Here is a 16524-nt window from a genome sequence, read left to right as displayed (position 1 = left end):
TCACCCGACCTCAACCCAATTGATGTGGTTTGGGATGAATTGGACCGCAGAGTGAAGGAAAAGCAGCCAACAAGTGCTCAGTATATGTGGGAACTCCTTCAAGACTGTTGAAAAAGCATTCCAGGTGAAGCTGGTTGAGAGAATACCAAGAGTGCAAAGCTGTCATCAAGGCGAAGGGTGGCTACTTTGAAGAATCTAAAATATATTTAGATTTGTTCAACACTTTTTTTGCTTACTACATGATTCCATATGTGTTATTTCATAGTTTTGATGTCTTCACTATTATTCTATATTGTATAAAATAGCAAAAATATAGAAAAACCCTTGAATGAGTAGGTGTGTCCAAACTTTTGACTGGTACTTATCGCTCTCTCTCTCTCTCTCTCTCTCTCTCTCTCTATCTCTCTCTCTCTATCTATCTATCTATCGCAGGTCTATGATTTTAAAGTTCTCCCTCTCTTTCTGTAGGACAGTGTGGTGGACTGTCAGCTCTCAGACCTTCGTGAGGACACTGTAGAAGCTGTCCCCGCGGTGACAAGGATAGGCAGAGACTGGACAACATGCTGATGCTGAAGAAAGGGCTGAGGGACAATCACACCCTCACAGGACACACCCTCACTGCCCAAGTGAGCACAATACAATAAGCCAGGGTAACAGAACACACACACAGGACAGGACAGAAAGTTGAACATTGACTGGCAGAGAATCATCTGTTTATCCTATTGTATGAATGTTGTCATGCCATGTTACCATCGAAGTTGGCTATACATAGGAGTTGGCTAAATGGCACCATCTGATAGTTGGCTAAATGGCACCATCTGATAGTTGGCTAAATGGCACCATCTGATAGTTGGCTATATGGCACCACACTAACATTTGGCTGATAGTCAGAACAGAAAGAGTGAAACTTCAATGTACTGGAGGACTACTCTAGAAATTGTTGGCGTTGTTACAAGATAGATAGAAAGGAGAATAGGATGTGGTTTGTTTGAGTAGCACCTGAATGCGAGGGCAAGGGGTTATGCATAGCAGAGGACCGAAATTGTTTTAGGTTGAGGCACTCCAGGTAGTATTTTTTTATTTCACCTTTATTTAACCAGGTAGGCTAGTTGAGAACAAGTTCTCATTTACAACTGCGACCTGGCCAAGATAAAGCATAGCAATTTGACACATACAACAACACAAAGTTACACATGGAATAAACAAAACATACAGTCAATAATACAGTAGAACAAAAGAAAACAAAAAGTCTATATACAGTGAGTGCAAATGAGGTAAGTTAAGGCAATAAATAGGCCATGGTGGTGAAGTAATTACAATATAGCAATTAAACACTGGAATGGTAGATGTGCAGAAGATGAATGTGCAAGTAGAGATACTGGGGTGCAAAGGAGCAAGATAAATAAATAAATACAGTATGGGGATGAGGTAGGTAGATAGATGGGCTGTTTACAGATGGGCTATGTACAGGTGCAGTGATCTGTGAGCTGCTCTGACAGCTGGTGCTTAAAGCTAGTGAGGGAGATATGAGTCTCCAGCTTCAGTGATTTTTGCAGTTCGTTCCAGTCATTGGCAGCACAGAACTGGAAGGAGAGACGACCAAAGGAGGAATTGGCTTTGGGGTTGACCAGTGAGATATACCTGCTGGAGTGCGTGCTGCTATGGTGACCAGTGAGCTGAGATAAGGCGGGGCTTTACCTAGCAGAGACTTGTAGATAACCTGTAGCAAGTGGGTTTGGCGATGAGTATGAAGCGAGGGCCAGCCAACGAGAGCGTACAGGTCGCAATGGTGGGTAGTGTATGGGGCTTTGGTGACAAAACGGATGGCACTGTGATAGACTGCATCCAGTTTGTTGAGTAGAGTGTTGGAGGCTATTTTATAGATGACCGAAGACGAGGATCGGTAGGATGGTCAGTTTTACGAGGGTATGTTTGGCAGCATGAGTGAAGGATGCTTTGTTGCGATATAGGAAGCCAAACCTAGATTTCATTTTGGATTGGAGATGCTTAATGTTAGTCTGGAAGGAGAGTTTACAGTCTAACCAGACACCCAGGTATTTGTAGTTGTCCACGTATTCTAAGTCAGAGCCGTCCAGAGTAGTGATGCTGGACGGGCGAGCAGGTGCGGGCAGTGATCGATTGAATATCATGCATTTAGTTTTACTTGCGTTTAAGAGCAGTTGAAGGCCACGGAAGGAGAGTTGTATGGCATTGAAGCTCGTATGGAGGTTAGTTAACACAGTGTCCAAAGAGGGGCCAGAAGTATACAGAATGGTGTCGTCTGCGTAGAGGTGGATCAGAGAATCACCAGCAGCAAGAGCAACATCATTGATGTATACAGAGAAGAGAGTCGGCCCGAGAATTGAACCCTGTGGCACACCCATAGAGACTGCCAGAGGTCCGGACAACAGGCCCTCCGATTTGACACACTGAACTCTATCAGAGAAGTAGTTGGTAAACCAGGCGAGGCAATCATTTGAGAAACCAAGGCTGTCGAGTCTGCCAATAAGAATGTGGTGCTTGACAGAGTCGAAAGCCTTGGCCAGGTTGATGAATACGGCTGCACAGTAATGTCTCTTATCGATGGCGGTTATGATGTCGTTTAGGACCTTGAGTGTGGCTGAGGTGCACCCATGACCAGCTCTGAAACCAGATTGCATAGCGGAGAAGGTACGGTGGGATTCGAAATGGTCGGTAATCTGTTTGTTAACTTGGCTTTCGAAGACCTTAGAAAGACAGGGTAGGATAGATAAAGGTCTGTAGCAGTTTGGGTCTAGAGTGTCACCCCCTTTGAAGAGGGGGATGACCGCGGCAGCTTTCTAATCTTTGGGAATCTCAGATGACACAAAAGAGAGGTTGAACAGGCTAGTAATAGGGGTTGCAATGATTTCGGCAGATAATTTTAGAAAGAGAGGGTCCAGATTGTCTAGCCCGGCTGATTTGTAGGGGTCCAGATTTTGCAGCTCTTTCAGAACATCAGCTATCTGGATTTGGATGAAGTAGAAATGGTGGGGGCTTTGGCGGAGGGTGCCGGGCAGTTGACCGGGGTAGGGGTAGCCAGGTGGAAAGCATGGCCAGCCGTAGAGAAATGCTTATTGAAATTCTCAATTATAGTGGGTTTATCGGTGGTAACAGTGTTTCCTAGCCTCAGAGCAGTGGGCAGCTGGGAGGAGGTGCTCTTATTCTCCATGGACTTTACAGTGTTCCAGAACTTTTTTGAGTTAGTACTACAGGATGCAAATTTCTGTTTGAAAAAGCTAGCCCTAGCTTTTCTAACTGCCTGTGTATACAGTGAGGGGAAAAAAGTATTTGATCCCCTGCTGATTTTGTACGTTTGCCCACTGACAAAGAAATGATCAGTCTATAATTTTAATGGTAGGTTTATTTGAACAGTGAGAGACAGAATAACAAACAAAAAAATCCAGAAAAACGCATGTAAAAAATGTTATAAATTGATTTGCATTTTAATGAGGGAAATAAGTGTTTGACCCCTCTGCAAAACATGACTTAGTACTTGGTGGCAAAACCCTTGTTGGCAATCACAGAGGTCAGACGTTTCTTGTAGTTGGCCACCAGGTTTGCACACATCTCAGGAGGGATTTTGTCCTACTCCTCTTTGCAGATCTTCTCCAAGTCATTAAGGTTTCGAGGCTGACGTTTGGCAACTCGAACCTTCAGCAGCCCCACAGATTTTCTATGGGATTAAGGTCTGGAGACTGGCTAGGCCACTCCAGGACCTTAATGTGCTTCTTGTCATGCTGGAATACCCATCCACGACCCATTTTCAATGCCCTGGCTGAGGGAAGGAGGTTCTAACCCAAGATTTGACGGTACATGGCCCCGTCCATCGTCCCTTTGATGCGGTGAAGTTGGCCTGTCCCCTTAGCAGAAAAACACCCCCAAAGCATAATGTTTCCACCTCCATGTTTGACGGTGGGGATGTTGTTCTTGGGGTCATAGGCAGCATTCCTCCTCCTCCAAACACGGCGAGTTGAGTTGATGCCAAAGAGCTCCATTTTGGTCTCATCTGACCACAACACTTTCACCCAGTTGTCCTCTGAATCATTCAGATGTTCATTGGCAAACTTCAGACGGGCATGTATATGTGCTTTCTTGAGCAGGGGGACCTTGCGGGCGCTGCAGGATTTCAGTCCTTCATGGCGTAGTGTGTTACCATTTGTTTTCTTGGTGACTATGGTCCCAGCTGCCTTGAGATCATTGACAAGATCCTTCCATGTAGTTCTGGGCTGATTCCTCACCGTTCTCATGATCATTGCAACTCCACGAGGTGAGATCTTGCATGGAGCCCCAGGCCGAGGGAGATTGACAGTTCTTTTGTGTTTCTTGCATTTGCGAATAATCGCACCAACTGTTGTCACCTTCTCACCAAGCTGCTTGGCGATGGTCTTGTAGCCCATTCCAGCCTTGTGTAGGTCTACAATCTTGTCCCTGACATCCTTGGAGAGCTCTTTGGTCTTGGCCATGCTGGAGAGTTTGGAATCTGATTGATTGATTGCTTCTGTGGACAGGTGTCTTTTATACAGGTAACAAGCTGAGATTAGGAGCACTCCCTTTAACCTGTCTGGGCCAGTGGGATGCTTGCGTCCCACCCTAATCAACAGCCAGTGGAATCACGTCGCGCTAAATGCAAAACCTCATAAATGCTATAACTTCAATTTCTCAAACATATGACTATTTTACACCGTTTTATAGATACACCTCTCCTGAATCGAACCACGTTGTCCGATTTCAAAAAGGCTTTACAGCAAAAGCAAAACATTAGATTATGTCAGCAGAGTACCCAGCCAGAAATAATCACACAGCCATTTTCAAAGCAACTAGCATGCATCACAAATACCCAAAACACAGCTAAATGCAGCACTAACCTTTGACAACCTTCATCAGATGACACTCCTAGGACATCATGTTACACAACACATGCATTTTTTGTTCGATAAAGTTTATATTTATGTATAAAAACAGCATTTTACATCGGCGCATGACGTTCAGAAAATCTTTTCCCTCAAATGCTTCCGATGATCAGCGCTACAATTTACAAAATTACTATTCGAAAACCTTGTTAAAATGTAATATTGTCATTCAAACACTTATAGATTAACATGTCTTGAATGCCATCTCTTTGCCAGATTTAAAAATAACTTTACTGGGAAATCACACTTTGCAATAAACGACGTGGTATGCCCAGAAAAATAGTCTAGGCTATACATGTTTTGAGCCATCTTGGAACGATCAACCATCAACAATACTATTGTAAATAATCCCTTACCTTTGATTATCTTTATCAGAAGGCACTTCTAGGCATCCCAGGTCCATAACAAATGTCGTTTTGTTCAAAAAAGTTAATAATTTATGTCCCAATAGTGTTAGCGCGCTCCGAAGGCTAGTAAAAATGTACCGTGTGCGTCTGACTTGTCGTCAGGAATGAGCAAAAAAAATATATTTAAGTTCGTTCAAACGTTGTATAACAAATCTTTAGGGGCTTTTTCAACCAGGGCTTCAATAATATTCCATTGGGACGGTTGCATTGTCTTTCAAAACGTTTCGAAAAGGGAGAGTACCCATGGGCGCCGAAGTCACAATGGTAATGGCCCATCCCCTGCGACCAAGGTAAACATCCTCTCTTTCAGTCAATTTTGATGGTAGGAGGCTCAAACCACTTTGTAAAGACTGGGGACATCTAGTGGAAGCCATAGGAAGTGCTAAATGAATTGCAAGCCCCTGTGTGTTTCAATGGCAAATGTTTGAAGTGATATCCACACATCAGATTTCAGTTTCCTGTCAGGATTTGTCTCAGGGTTTTGACTGCCATATGAGTTCTGTTATACTCACAGACACCATTCAAACAGTTTTAGAAACTTTAGGGTGTTTTCTATCCAAATCAAACAATTATATGCATATTCTAGTTACTGGGCAGGAGTAGTAACCAGATTAAATCGGGTACGTTTTTTTATCCGGCTGTGCAAATACTGCCCCCTAGCCCTAACAGGTTTTAAGAGTGTGCTCCTAATCTCAGCTCGTTACCTGTATAAAAGAACCCTGGTAGCCAGACATTTTTCTGATTGAGCGGGGGTCAAATACTTATTTCCCTCATTAAAATGCAAATCAATTTATAACATTTTTGACATGCGTTTTTCTGTTTTTTGTTGTTGTTGTTATTCTGTCTCTCACTGTTCAAATAAACCTACCATTAAAATTATAGACTGATCATTTCTTTGTCAGTGAGCAAACGTACAAAATCAGCAGGGGATCAAATACTTTTTTCCCTCACTGTATTTGTTCCTAACTTCCCTGAAAAGTTGCATATCACGGGGGCTATTCGATGCTAATGCAGATCAGGTTACTATTAGAGATGTCTACACTGATGCCCCATCTAAGAAATAGGGTACCATTTGGAACGTATCCCTAGCATTGAAATATTATAAACTATTGTTTCTTCTGTGCAGGCTGAACCTGGCATTGGCCTACACTGAGCTAACAAAAGAGTGTATGGCAGCCCCCGAAAGTACTCATCAATTTCATGCAAGAATTTCCTCTGTGTTGCCTTAGGAATAAATCTCTCTCTACTGCAGGAGCTGGGTCATGTCAGAGGTCTGACTGTCAAGCAGACTGAGAACCTGAGGAAGGCATCCCACGAGCAGATGGCTCAGTATATCCAAACACACGATGCAAATATTAAAGATTATACTCCATATTGATGTTGAATAAAATAGATTGACCACCGTGCTCACACTGGTTTAGGGAAGTTATAGAAATACATTATGCTTGATGCCATGCCAACTGATGCCTGTCCCCCTCCCCCACCCTCCAGGTCTAAGATGCTGCCCAGCGTCACTCCCCAGCCAGATCAATTTTGATGACAATATCCCTGAGATGAATATTGTATATACTGTAACGTTATGGCTATGATGGAGATAACTTGTACCTTTTTTTTACAGGTTTGAATGAGACAATGTATTCCCCTAACCTTATTCTTTCAATAAAGTTCATATTTTATTAATATTATAGTACTTGTTTGTCTTTCTTTGTCAAATGTAAGACTAAATGCTATTTGTAATTCATTTTGGTGCAGATTTTTGTTTAATATACTATCCAGATAAAGTGTCTGATCAAGGAACATTACATAGAAAATGCGATCGCTCACTAAAACAGCTGTAACGTGTTCACAGTAAAGGTATTTCTATTCTGATTGCAGATGTTCAATCATTACAAAACAAGGAAGACTCAATAAGGTTTTCTCTATCTTCATTAGAAAGTTGTGTAAATGGCAGTTGTTTGGGAAAAAAAGTATTGATTTTCATATAAGATACATATTTTCACAGGTGTTATTTCTTGACTGATTACAATTTTATTGATGGGGATGTCATATCATTTGAAAGGGCTGTTTCTCAGCTTTCAAATTATGTATCATGTTTTCAAATATGGTTTTACACCAACAAATGATGCACGCAGAGCTCATTAATGCACGCAGGGCACATGATCCAGCAAGAAATGGATCATTTCGCTCAGGCTGTCACACTCTGTCACATTGGCCGCTGTCTCCAAACTTTCTGCTTTAGTTGAGTCGTTATCCACTTTAGAAGTAAGCAGTGCAAGATATTCATTTATCGGATATAATTGCAAGTCGAGGGCAGAGGTAATTTCCTGATAGTAGCGGCCAACTCTTTCTGTTGTTGGGTGTTGAGAGCCGACATAACTGTGAATGGACAGATTATGCTACCTGCTGGAGTGAAATAGAGCTACTGTGTTGCTCCTTGTAATACAGTGAATGTCCCACAACTTAATATGGTGTTAGATGTTGACAATTATTTGAAAATGTGTCAGTTGACTCATAGTTATGTTGCATGCCACCGGAACCGGAAGTTCTGTTTTCAATACCTTTCAATATGAGACCTTGCGAGGATAATGTCACTGAAAAAGTCTCAGTGCCATTATCCTCGCAAGGTGAGGTATTGAAAATAGGTGTCAATAATTTTGACTCCTTCCGTTTTGATAGGAAAAATATTTATATTACTTGGTAAACAAAGTCTCTTTCTCTGAGCAATTGTATTAGTATAAAATAATAGAATTTACCAATATAGCTCAGTATTTGAATAGTTAATTTTATACATTCCTTTTTGCTCATCTTTAACAAATGTTTCAATAGTTTCGGAGCCCACTGTATACACTCACCGGCCAGTTTATTAAGAAAGCCCATCTAGTATTGGGTTGAACCCCCCTTTGACTCCAGAACAGTCTGAATTCTTCGGGGAATTCTTCAAGGTGTCGGAAACATTCCACAGCCCGTTCCATTTCATCCCAAAGATGCTCTATTGGGTTTGAGGTCTGGGGACTGCGTAGGCTACTCAAGAAAACTGAACTCTTTGTCATGTACTGATGATAGGTTGTGGAACCCGGGGTGGTCGTCTGCTGCAGATATTGGATCTGGCGCGCCTGGCACCGACGATCATGCCACGCTCAAAGTTGCTTAGGTCACTCGTTTTGCCCATTTGTAACGTTCAATTGAACAGTAACTGAATGCCTCAACGCCTGTCTGCCTGCTTTATATAGCAAGCCACGGCCACGTGACTCACTCTCTGTAGGAGTGAACCATTTTCGTGAACGGGGTTGTGTATCTGATAAACTGGCCACTGCGTGTATATATACCCACGTTATTGAGGTTGCCTTTAATGTTGTGATGTGTGTAACCCGGTGGATTTTGACTCCCTCCTTTCTCCCCTTAGGGTGGTGAAGGAGGAGATCTCAGACGACAATGCTAAACTTCCCTGTTTCAACGGCCGGGTCGTGTCATGGGTGAGCAACGGTTCTTCATGTTTATCACCGTCATCACCTGTGCCCTCTCTCAATTCCACCGCAGTTCAGTGTTTCTCTCTATCTCTCTCTCATTTCAACCACAGCCCAGTTTTCGTTCTCTCTCCATCTGTCTCTCAGTCTCTCTTTCTCCCTCTCTCTCTCCGTATATCTGTATGACCCCTCTGTATGCAGACGTCCCTCATCAGGAGGTCGAGAAGAGGCCTGTGTATGTTAACACTCCTAACACTTCTGAAATGCATCACACCGTGGTGTTACTGTGTGTAAAAGTTACATGATGGTATAACTCACAATTATTATCAGAATTGAGCTGTAAAACACTACTTGCGTGTGTGTCTACGTCACGTATGTGTGTGTGAGTGTGTGTGTGTGACTGTTTACTAGCTAGGCAACAGCTAACAAACTTGTTTAATTGGGTTTTGGTGGGATCTGTTTTGGCTTCAGATGGTTCACTCATTTGGGAGCTGTGTCGGTGTGTCTGTTCTGCTGTGTGTTGGCAACTGTGTGTGATGATGCTTTTGTGTGTGCATTTGAGAGCTGTGTGTGTAGTTGGTTGGTTTTTGTCATTCATTTGTGTACTCTCGGTTGTGCTCTAGAAACCAAAGTCCATCGCTGTCTGATAGGTGAGATGGAATGACTCAGCCAAGACCAGCTACAGTGCATTCAGAAAGTATTCAGACCTCTTGACTTTTTCCTCATTTTGTTATGTTACAGCCTTATTCTAAAATGGATTAAATACATTTTCCCCCCCTCAGCAATCTATACACAATACCCCATAATGACAAATCAAAAACAGGTTTTTCTAAATGTTTGCAAATGTATTAAAAATAAAAAAAACAGATACCTTATTTACAGGCTGGTAACTAACTTATCCTCTGCAGCAGAAGTACATTTGAGTATTCCTTTCCTGTGGCGGTCCTCATGAGAGCCAGTTTCTTCATAGCGCTTAATGGTTTTTGCGACTGCACTTGAAGAAACTTTCAAAGTTCTTGACATTTTCCGTATTGACTGACCTTCATGTCTTAAAGTAATGTACTGTCATTTCTCTTTGCTTATTTGAGCTGTTCTTGCCATAATATGGACTTGGTCTTTTACCAAATAGGGCTGTCTCCTGTATACCACCCCTACCTTGTCACAACACAACTGTTTGGCTCAAATGCATTAAGGAAAAAAATTCCACAAATGAACTTTTAACAAGGCACACCTGTTAATTGAAATGCATTCCAGGTGACTACCTCATGAAGCTGGTTGAGAGAATGCAAAGAGTGTGCAAAGCAGTTATCAAGACAAAGGGTGGCTACTTTGAAGATATCAGCAAATTCTAAAAACCTGTTTTTGCTTTGTCATTATGGGGTAGTGTGTAGATTGATGGGAGAGAAAAAAAACATTTCATCAAATGTCAAGTGCTCTGCACTGTAGCCTAGGCAGGCTGGGCTGAAACTCAAGGAATATGATTTCAAGAGAACACTTATGTAGAAAGAACGAGACTAGCTAAATTATTTATAAACTGCTAGAATGTATCTACTCCTCTCACATTCATGAGCTAACATACAGTGCATTCGGGAAGAATTCAGACCGCTTGACTTTTTCCAATTATTTTTTACATTATAGCCTTATTCTAAAATTGATTAAATATTTGTCTCTCAAATCTACACACAATACCCCATTATGACAAAGCGAAAAGTTTTAGCATTTTTTGCAAATGTATTAAAAACAGAAATACCTTATTTACATAAGTATTCAGACCCTTTGCTATGAGACTCGAAATTGAGCTCAGATGCACCCTGTTTCCATTGATCATCCTTGATGTTTCCACAACTTGACTTACCACCTGTGGTAAATTCAATTGATTGGACATGATTTGAAAAGGCACACACTTGTCTATATAAGGTAACACAGTTGACAGTGCATGCCAGAGCAAAAACCAAGCCATGAGGTCGAAGGAATTTTCCATAGAGCTCCAAGACAGGATTGTGTCAAAGCACAAATAATTCTGCAGCATTGAAGGTCCCCAAGAACACAGTGGCCTCCATAATTCTTAAATGGAAGAAGTTTGGAACTACCAAGACTTTTCCTAGAGCTGGCCGCCCGGCCAAACTGAGCAATCGGGGGAGACGGGCCTGATGGCAACTCTGACAGAGCTCCAGAGTTCCTCTGTGGAGATGGGAGATCTTTCCAGAAGGACAACCATCTCTGCAGCACTCCACCAATCAGGCCTTTATGGTAGCGTGGCCAGACAGAAGACACTCCTCAGTAAAAGGCACATGACAGCCCACTTGGAGTTTGCCAAAAAATCACCTAAAGGACTCTCAGACCATTAGAAACAAGATTATCTGGTCTGATGAAACCAAGATGGAACTCTTTGGCCTGAATGCCAAGCATCACGTCTGGAGGAAAACTGACACCATCCCTACGGTGAAGCATGGTTGTGGCAGCATCATGCTGTGGAGTTGTTTTTCAGTGGCAGGGACTGGTTGACTAGTCAGGATCGAGGCAAAGATGAACGGAGTATAATACAGAGAGATCCTTGATGAAAATCTGCTCCAGAGTGCTCAGGACCTCAGACTGGGGCGAAGGTTCACCTTGCAACAGGACAAAAACCCTAAGCACATGGCCAAGACAATGCAGGACTGGCTTCGGGACAAGTCTTTGAATGTCCTTGACTGGCCCAGCCATAGCCCGGACTTGAACCTGATCGAACATTTCTGGAGAGACCTGAAAATAGCTGTGCAGCAACATTCCCTGTCCAACCTGACAGAGCGTGTAGCCTCATACTCAAGAAGACTCAAGGCTGTAATCACTGTCAAAAGTGCTTCAACAAAGTACTGATTAGAGGGTCTGAATACTTGTTATATTTCAGTTTTTTTATTTTTACAAATCATCAAAAATCTATAAAAAACAGATTTTGTCATTATGGGGTAGATTGATGAGGTAAAAACATTTTTTATCAATTTTAGAACAAGGCTGTAACGTTACAAAATGTGAAAAAAGTGAATGGGTCGGAATACTTTCCGAATGCACTGTATATACAAAAGTATTAGTTCCTTCAAATTAGTGGATTCGGCTATTTCAGCCACACCCATTGCTGACAGGACGTATAAAATTTAGTACACAGGCATGCAATCTCCATAGACAAACATTGCCAGTAGAATGGCCTTACTGAAGAGCTCTGTGACTTTCAACGTGGCACCGTCATAGGATGCCACCTTTCCAACAAATCAGTTCGTAAAATTTCTACCCTACTAGAGCTGCCCCGGTCAATGTAAGTGCTGTAATTGTGAAGTGGAAGCGTTTAGGAGCAACAACAGCTCAGCCACAAAATGGTAGACCACACAAGCTCACAGGATGGGACCGCCAAGTGCTGAAGCACATAGCTCGTAAAAATAATTGTGTGTCCTTAGTTACAACACTCACTACAGAGTTCCAAACTGCCTCTGGAAACAACGTCGGCACCAGAACTGTTTGTCTGGATCTTCATGAAATGGGTTTCCATGGCCGAGCAGCCGCACACAAGCCTAAGATCACCATGCATAATGCCAAACGTTGGCTGGAGTGGTTTAAAGCTCGCCGCAGTTGGACTCTAGAGTAGTGTAAATGTGTTTTCTGAAGTGATGAATCACAGTTCAACATCTGTCAGTCAGTCGGACGAATCTGGATTTGGTGGATGCCAGGAGAACGCTACCTGCCCCAATGCATAATGCCAAATATAAAGTTTGTTGTAGGAGGAATAATGGTCTGGGGCTGTTTTTCATGGTTCGGGCTAGGCCCCTTAGTTCCAGTGAAGGGAAATCTTAACGCTACAGCATACAATGACATTCTAGACGATTCTGTGCTTTCAACTTTGTGGCAACAGTGGGGAAGGCCCTTTCCTGTTTCAGCATGCCAATGCCTCCTTGCTCAAAGCGAGGTCCATACAAAAATGGTTTGTCGAGATCGGTGTGGAAGAACTTGGCTGGCCTGCACAGAGCCTTCAACCCCATCGAACACCTTTGGGATGAGTTGGAACACCGATTGAGAGCTAGGCCTAATTGCCCAACATCAGTGCCCGACCTCACTAATTCTCTTGTGGCTGAACGGAAGCAAGTCCCCGCAGCAATGTTCCAACATCTAATGGAAAGCCTTCCCAGAAGAGTGGAGGCTGTTATAGCAGTAAGGGGGGGGGGGGCAACTCCATATTAATGCCCATGATTTTTGGATTGAGATGTTCGACGAGCAGGTGTCCACATACTTTTGGTCATGTAGTGTATTTGTCCTGGTCTACTGACTCCTTCCCTCTTTCTGCACTCTGCCTTTCCCCTGCCCCGGGGTGAAGTTTCCCTAGGTACAGATCTAGAATCCGTTTGCCCTCCCCCAATCATAACCTTAACCATTAGTCGGAAAAATGCAAAACTGACGCAAGATCAGCGTCAGTGCTCTCAGGCTGAATTTTTGATCGAGCTCTGGTCATGACCATCACTGAGCTGGCTAGACTCCCTATTCACGACTGAACACTGTATTTTGGGTGTGTGGTTGGACCTCATTAGCTCCCCTTGTTGGCCATAAGAGAGAAGTGCAGATGCCACTCCCCTCGCTCTACTTCCTGTCCTCCCTTCTCTTCTCTTTTCCCTTCTCCTCTTTTCTGTATAAGTGAAGCAGTGAAGCATATCAGGGAGATATGCATTTCCCAAACTTTAGAACACTGGTGTTGGTCTGAAATGTACTCTAGGTCAGTGTTTCCCAACCCTGGTTCTTGAGTACCCCAACAGTACACATTTTCATTGTAGCCCTAGACAAATCAACCTCATTCACCTTATTGAGGGCTTGATGATTAGTTGACAAGTTGAATCAGGTGTGCTTGTCCAGGGTTACACCAAAAATGTGTAGTGTTGGGTGTACTCGAGGACCGGGGTTGGGAAACACTGCTCTAGATAAAGAAAACTATTACACAGTGGTTTCGGGAGATTTGTAAGGTTTTGCCTATTGAAAAAGTGGCGCTAGGATGAAAGGGAAAAATGTATACATCTGTACTAAAGTGAGGCAGCCAATGCTGGACCATTTGCCTAGAGATTTAGTTGGCCTGTTAGATAGGCAGAGAGGCTGTAGCTTGGGGCTTGAATGGGCAACCTTAAGGGGATACAGTACTGTTTATGCCGATATGTAAGCTTATTGCATGGTGAAATGTGAGGTGTGTATCTGAACAGAAACTACAGTGCCTTCAGAAAGTATTCACACCACTTGACTTTTTCCATGTTTTCTTGCGTTACAAAGTGGGATTAAAATTGATTCAATTGTCATTTTTGGTCAGCGATCTACACTAAATACCCTAATGTCAAAGTCAGGGGAGTGGGACAAGAAATTGGCCCTGGCATTTTATCCACACCTGCCCACATCACTGTGTGCGCCAACAACTCTAAAATGTTTTATGAGATTTGAGAACACAGTGGGATTGACCTTAGACCATTCCTCCTTACATAATATTTCCAGATCCTTGATATACTTCAACTGCAATAATGGACTGCCCTCTTCAATTCTAACCTGAGGTTTTCAATGGTGTTGAAGTCCGGAGACTGAGATGGCCATTGCAAAATATTGATTAACCATTTCTTTGTGGATTTTGATATGTGCTTGGGGTTATTGTCTTGCTGGAAGATCCACTTGCGGCCAAGTAATTTTTTTTAAACCTGTTAATTGAAATGCATTCCAGGTGACTACCTCATGAAGCTGCCTGAGAGAATGTCAAGTGTGTGCAAATCTGTCATCAAGGCAAAGGGTGGCTACCTTGATGAATCTAAAATCTAAAATATATTTTTGATTTAACACTTTTTTGGTTACTACAATACATGATTCCATGTGTTATTTCATAGTTTTGATGTCTTCACTATTATTCTGCAATGTAGAAAATAGTAAAAATAAAGAAAACCCCTTGAATGAGTAGGTGTGTCCAAACTTGACTGGTACTGTATAAAATAATAATTAGGCCCGCACATAGTATAAAGCTGCTCCCCAGTGCTTTATTCCTGCACTATGTTGATGGATGCTTAGGAGGCAGACCAGAAGAGACCAGAACACTTCTCCCTACTTCCCCAGCTGATTAGATTAGCTAACTGGAATCACAGGATGCTCCACAACACTCCTGAAATATCCTGGGCTTTACTGATTGAATCTGAGAAAAATGGGATGGAAGGATGGTTGGGGGACATTCCAAATAAACAAGGGAATATGTGTGTGTGTGTGTTTATCAATGGAGGACTGTATGTGTGTCTGTCTTGTGTCCACCTAGTCAATAAGCACATTTACAATTCCGACAGACTGTCACGCATACAAACTTATACTCAAAATCATGACTGACTTTGTTATTCACTATCTGTATGTGTCTCACTGTGTCTGTGTCTCAAAGGATTCCCATTTCCTCTTATAGTGCACTACTTTTGAATAAAGCCCTAGACAGAGAATAAAGTTAGTAGTATAATGACAAACATAGGACTCTGGTATAAAGTAGTGCAATATAATAGGGAATAGGGTTTTATTTGAGGTTTGTCTAAGCCCCCTTCACCTCTCTCTCTCACTATCATTATCTCACTCACTCATTCACTTTCTTTCTCTCAATTCAATATACTTTTTGGACATGGAAAGTTAAAGCACTTACAGTGTCAAAGTAAGCACAAGCAATAATAATAATTTCTCTGTCATTCTCGCTCTATCTCCCCAGTTAGTGTCAGCAGATGGTTCTCATGGGGGTTCCGATGGGGGTTCTATGTGTGCAGACAGCCAGGCAGAGCTGCCACCCCCTTTGGAGAGGACCGGCGGAATCGGAGACTCAAGACCCCCCTCTTTTCAGTCAGTATCTGCAAAGTGTGTGTCTGTGTATGCATGTGTGTGTGTGACTCTAGTTGATCCATCTGATCTAACCCCCCTCCCTCTAGTGTGGTGTGGAAGTGGCCTTGACTTAGCTATGGTGAGGTGTAGAGCTAAATACTGTGTGTGTCACTCTAGTTGATCCATCTGACCTAACCCCCCCCTCCCTCTAGTGTGGTGTGGAAGTGGCCTTGACTTAACTATGGTGAGGTGTAGAGCTAAATACTGTGTGTGTGTGTGTGTGTGTGTGTGTGTGTGTGTGTGTGTGTGTGTGTGTGTGTGTGTGTGTGTGTGTGTGTGTGTGTGTGTGTGTGTGTGTGTGTGTGTGTGTGTGTGTGTGTTTCTGTGTGTGTGTTTCTGTGTGTGATTTTGGTATTTTATTGAAATCATATCTAGTATCTGTATGTATGTGTCTCTCTCTGCCTACCCCCTGGGAACTCAGGGTCAATATTAAATCAGCCAGCTGGGAAGGTCTTTATCAGACACCCACAACATACACACACACAGCGAGAACACCCCTTTCCCTTTGCTGGTCAGCACTGGTTACTGCAATTTTGCCCACTGTATCTCAAATGTACACCCACATATGCTCATCCTCATGCATTATACACACACATGAACATGTGTGTCCGTGTATGCATGTGCAAACACACACGTATGCATGCATGTACGTAACCACACACACATGGTGTGCACATGCATGCAGCAGTGACAGACAGACAGACAGACAGACAGACAGACAGACAGACAGACAGACAGACAGACAGACAGACAGACACACACACACACACACACACACACACACACACAGACAGGTGCTCACGTTCTCTTTGTAGCTAGCTCCCGGAATGCTCTGGTGAG

General features: G+C 42.8%; 1 protein-coding gene across 4 annotated transcripts in view; it reads left to right on the top strand.

Moving 5' to 3' along the window:
- Window positions 1-16524, top strand: part of LOC106612406 (segment polarity protein dishevelled homolog DVL-3) — a 54479-nt gene that overhangs the window by 11092 nt on the left and 26863 nt on the right. For 2 of the 4 annotated variants that reach the window (XM_014213505.2, XM_014213504.2), the window contains exons 2-3: window positions 8742-8811; window positions 15518-15645. In XM_014213505.2, the coding sequence (XP_014068980.1) occupies window positions 8742-8811; window positions 15518-15645 (198 nt within the window). Of the gene's footprint in view, window positions 1-468; window positions 651-8741; window positions 8812-15517; window positions 15646-16524 lie in introns of all 4 variants that reach the window. The other 2 variants (XM_014213507.2, XM_014213506.2) reach the window with 2 other exon arrangements.

This window comes from Salmo salar, chromosome ssa09, assembly GCF_905237065.1.
Source record: "Salmo salar chromosome ssa09, Ssal_v3.1, whole genome shotgun sequence".
NCBI lineage: Eukaryota > Metazoa > Chordata > Actinopteri > Salmoniformes > Salmonidae > Salmo > Salmo salar.
Note: the sequence above shows the minus strand (reverse complement) of the source record. Positions and strands in the feature narration are given on the sequence as shown.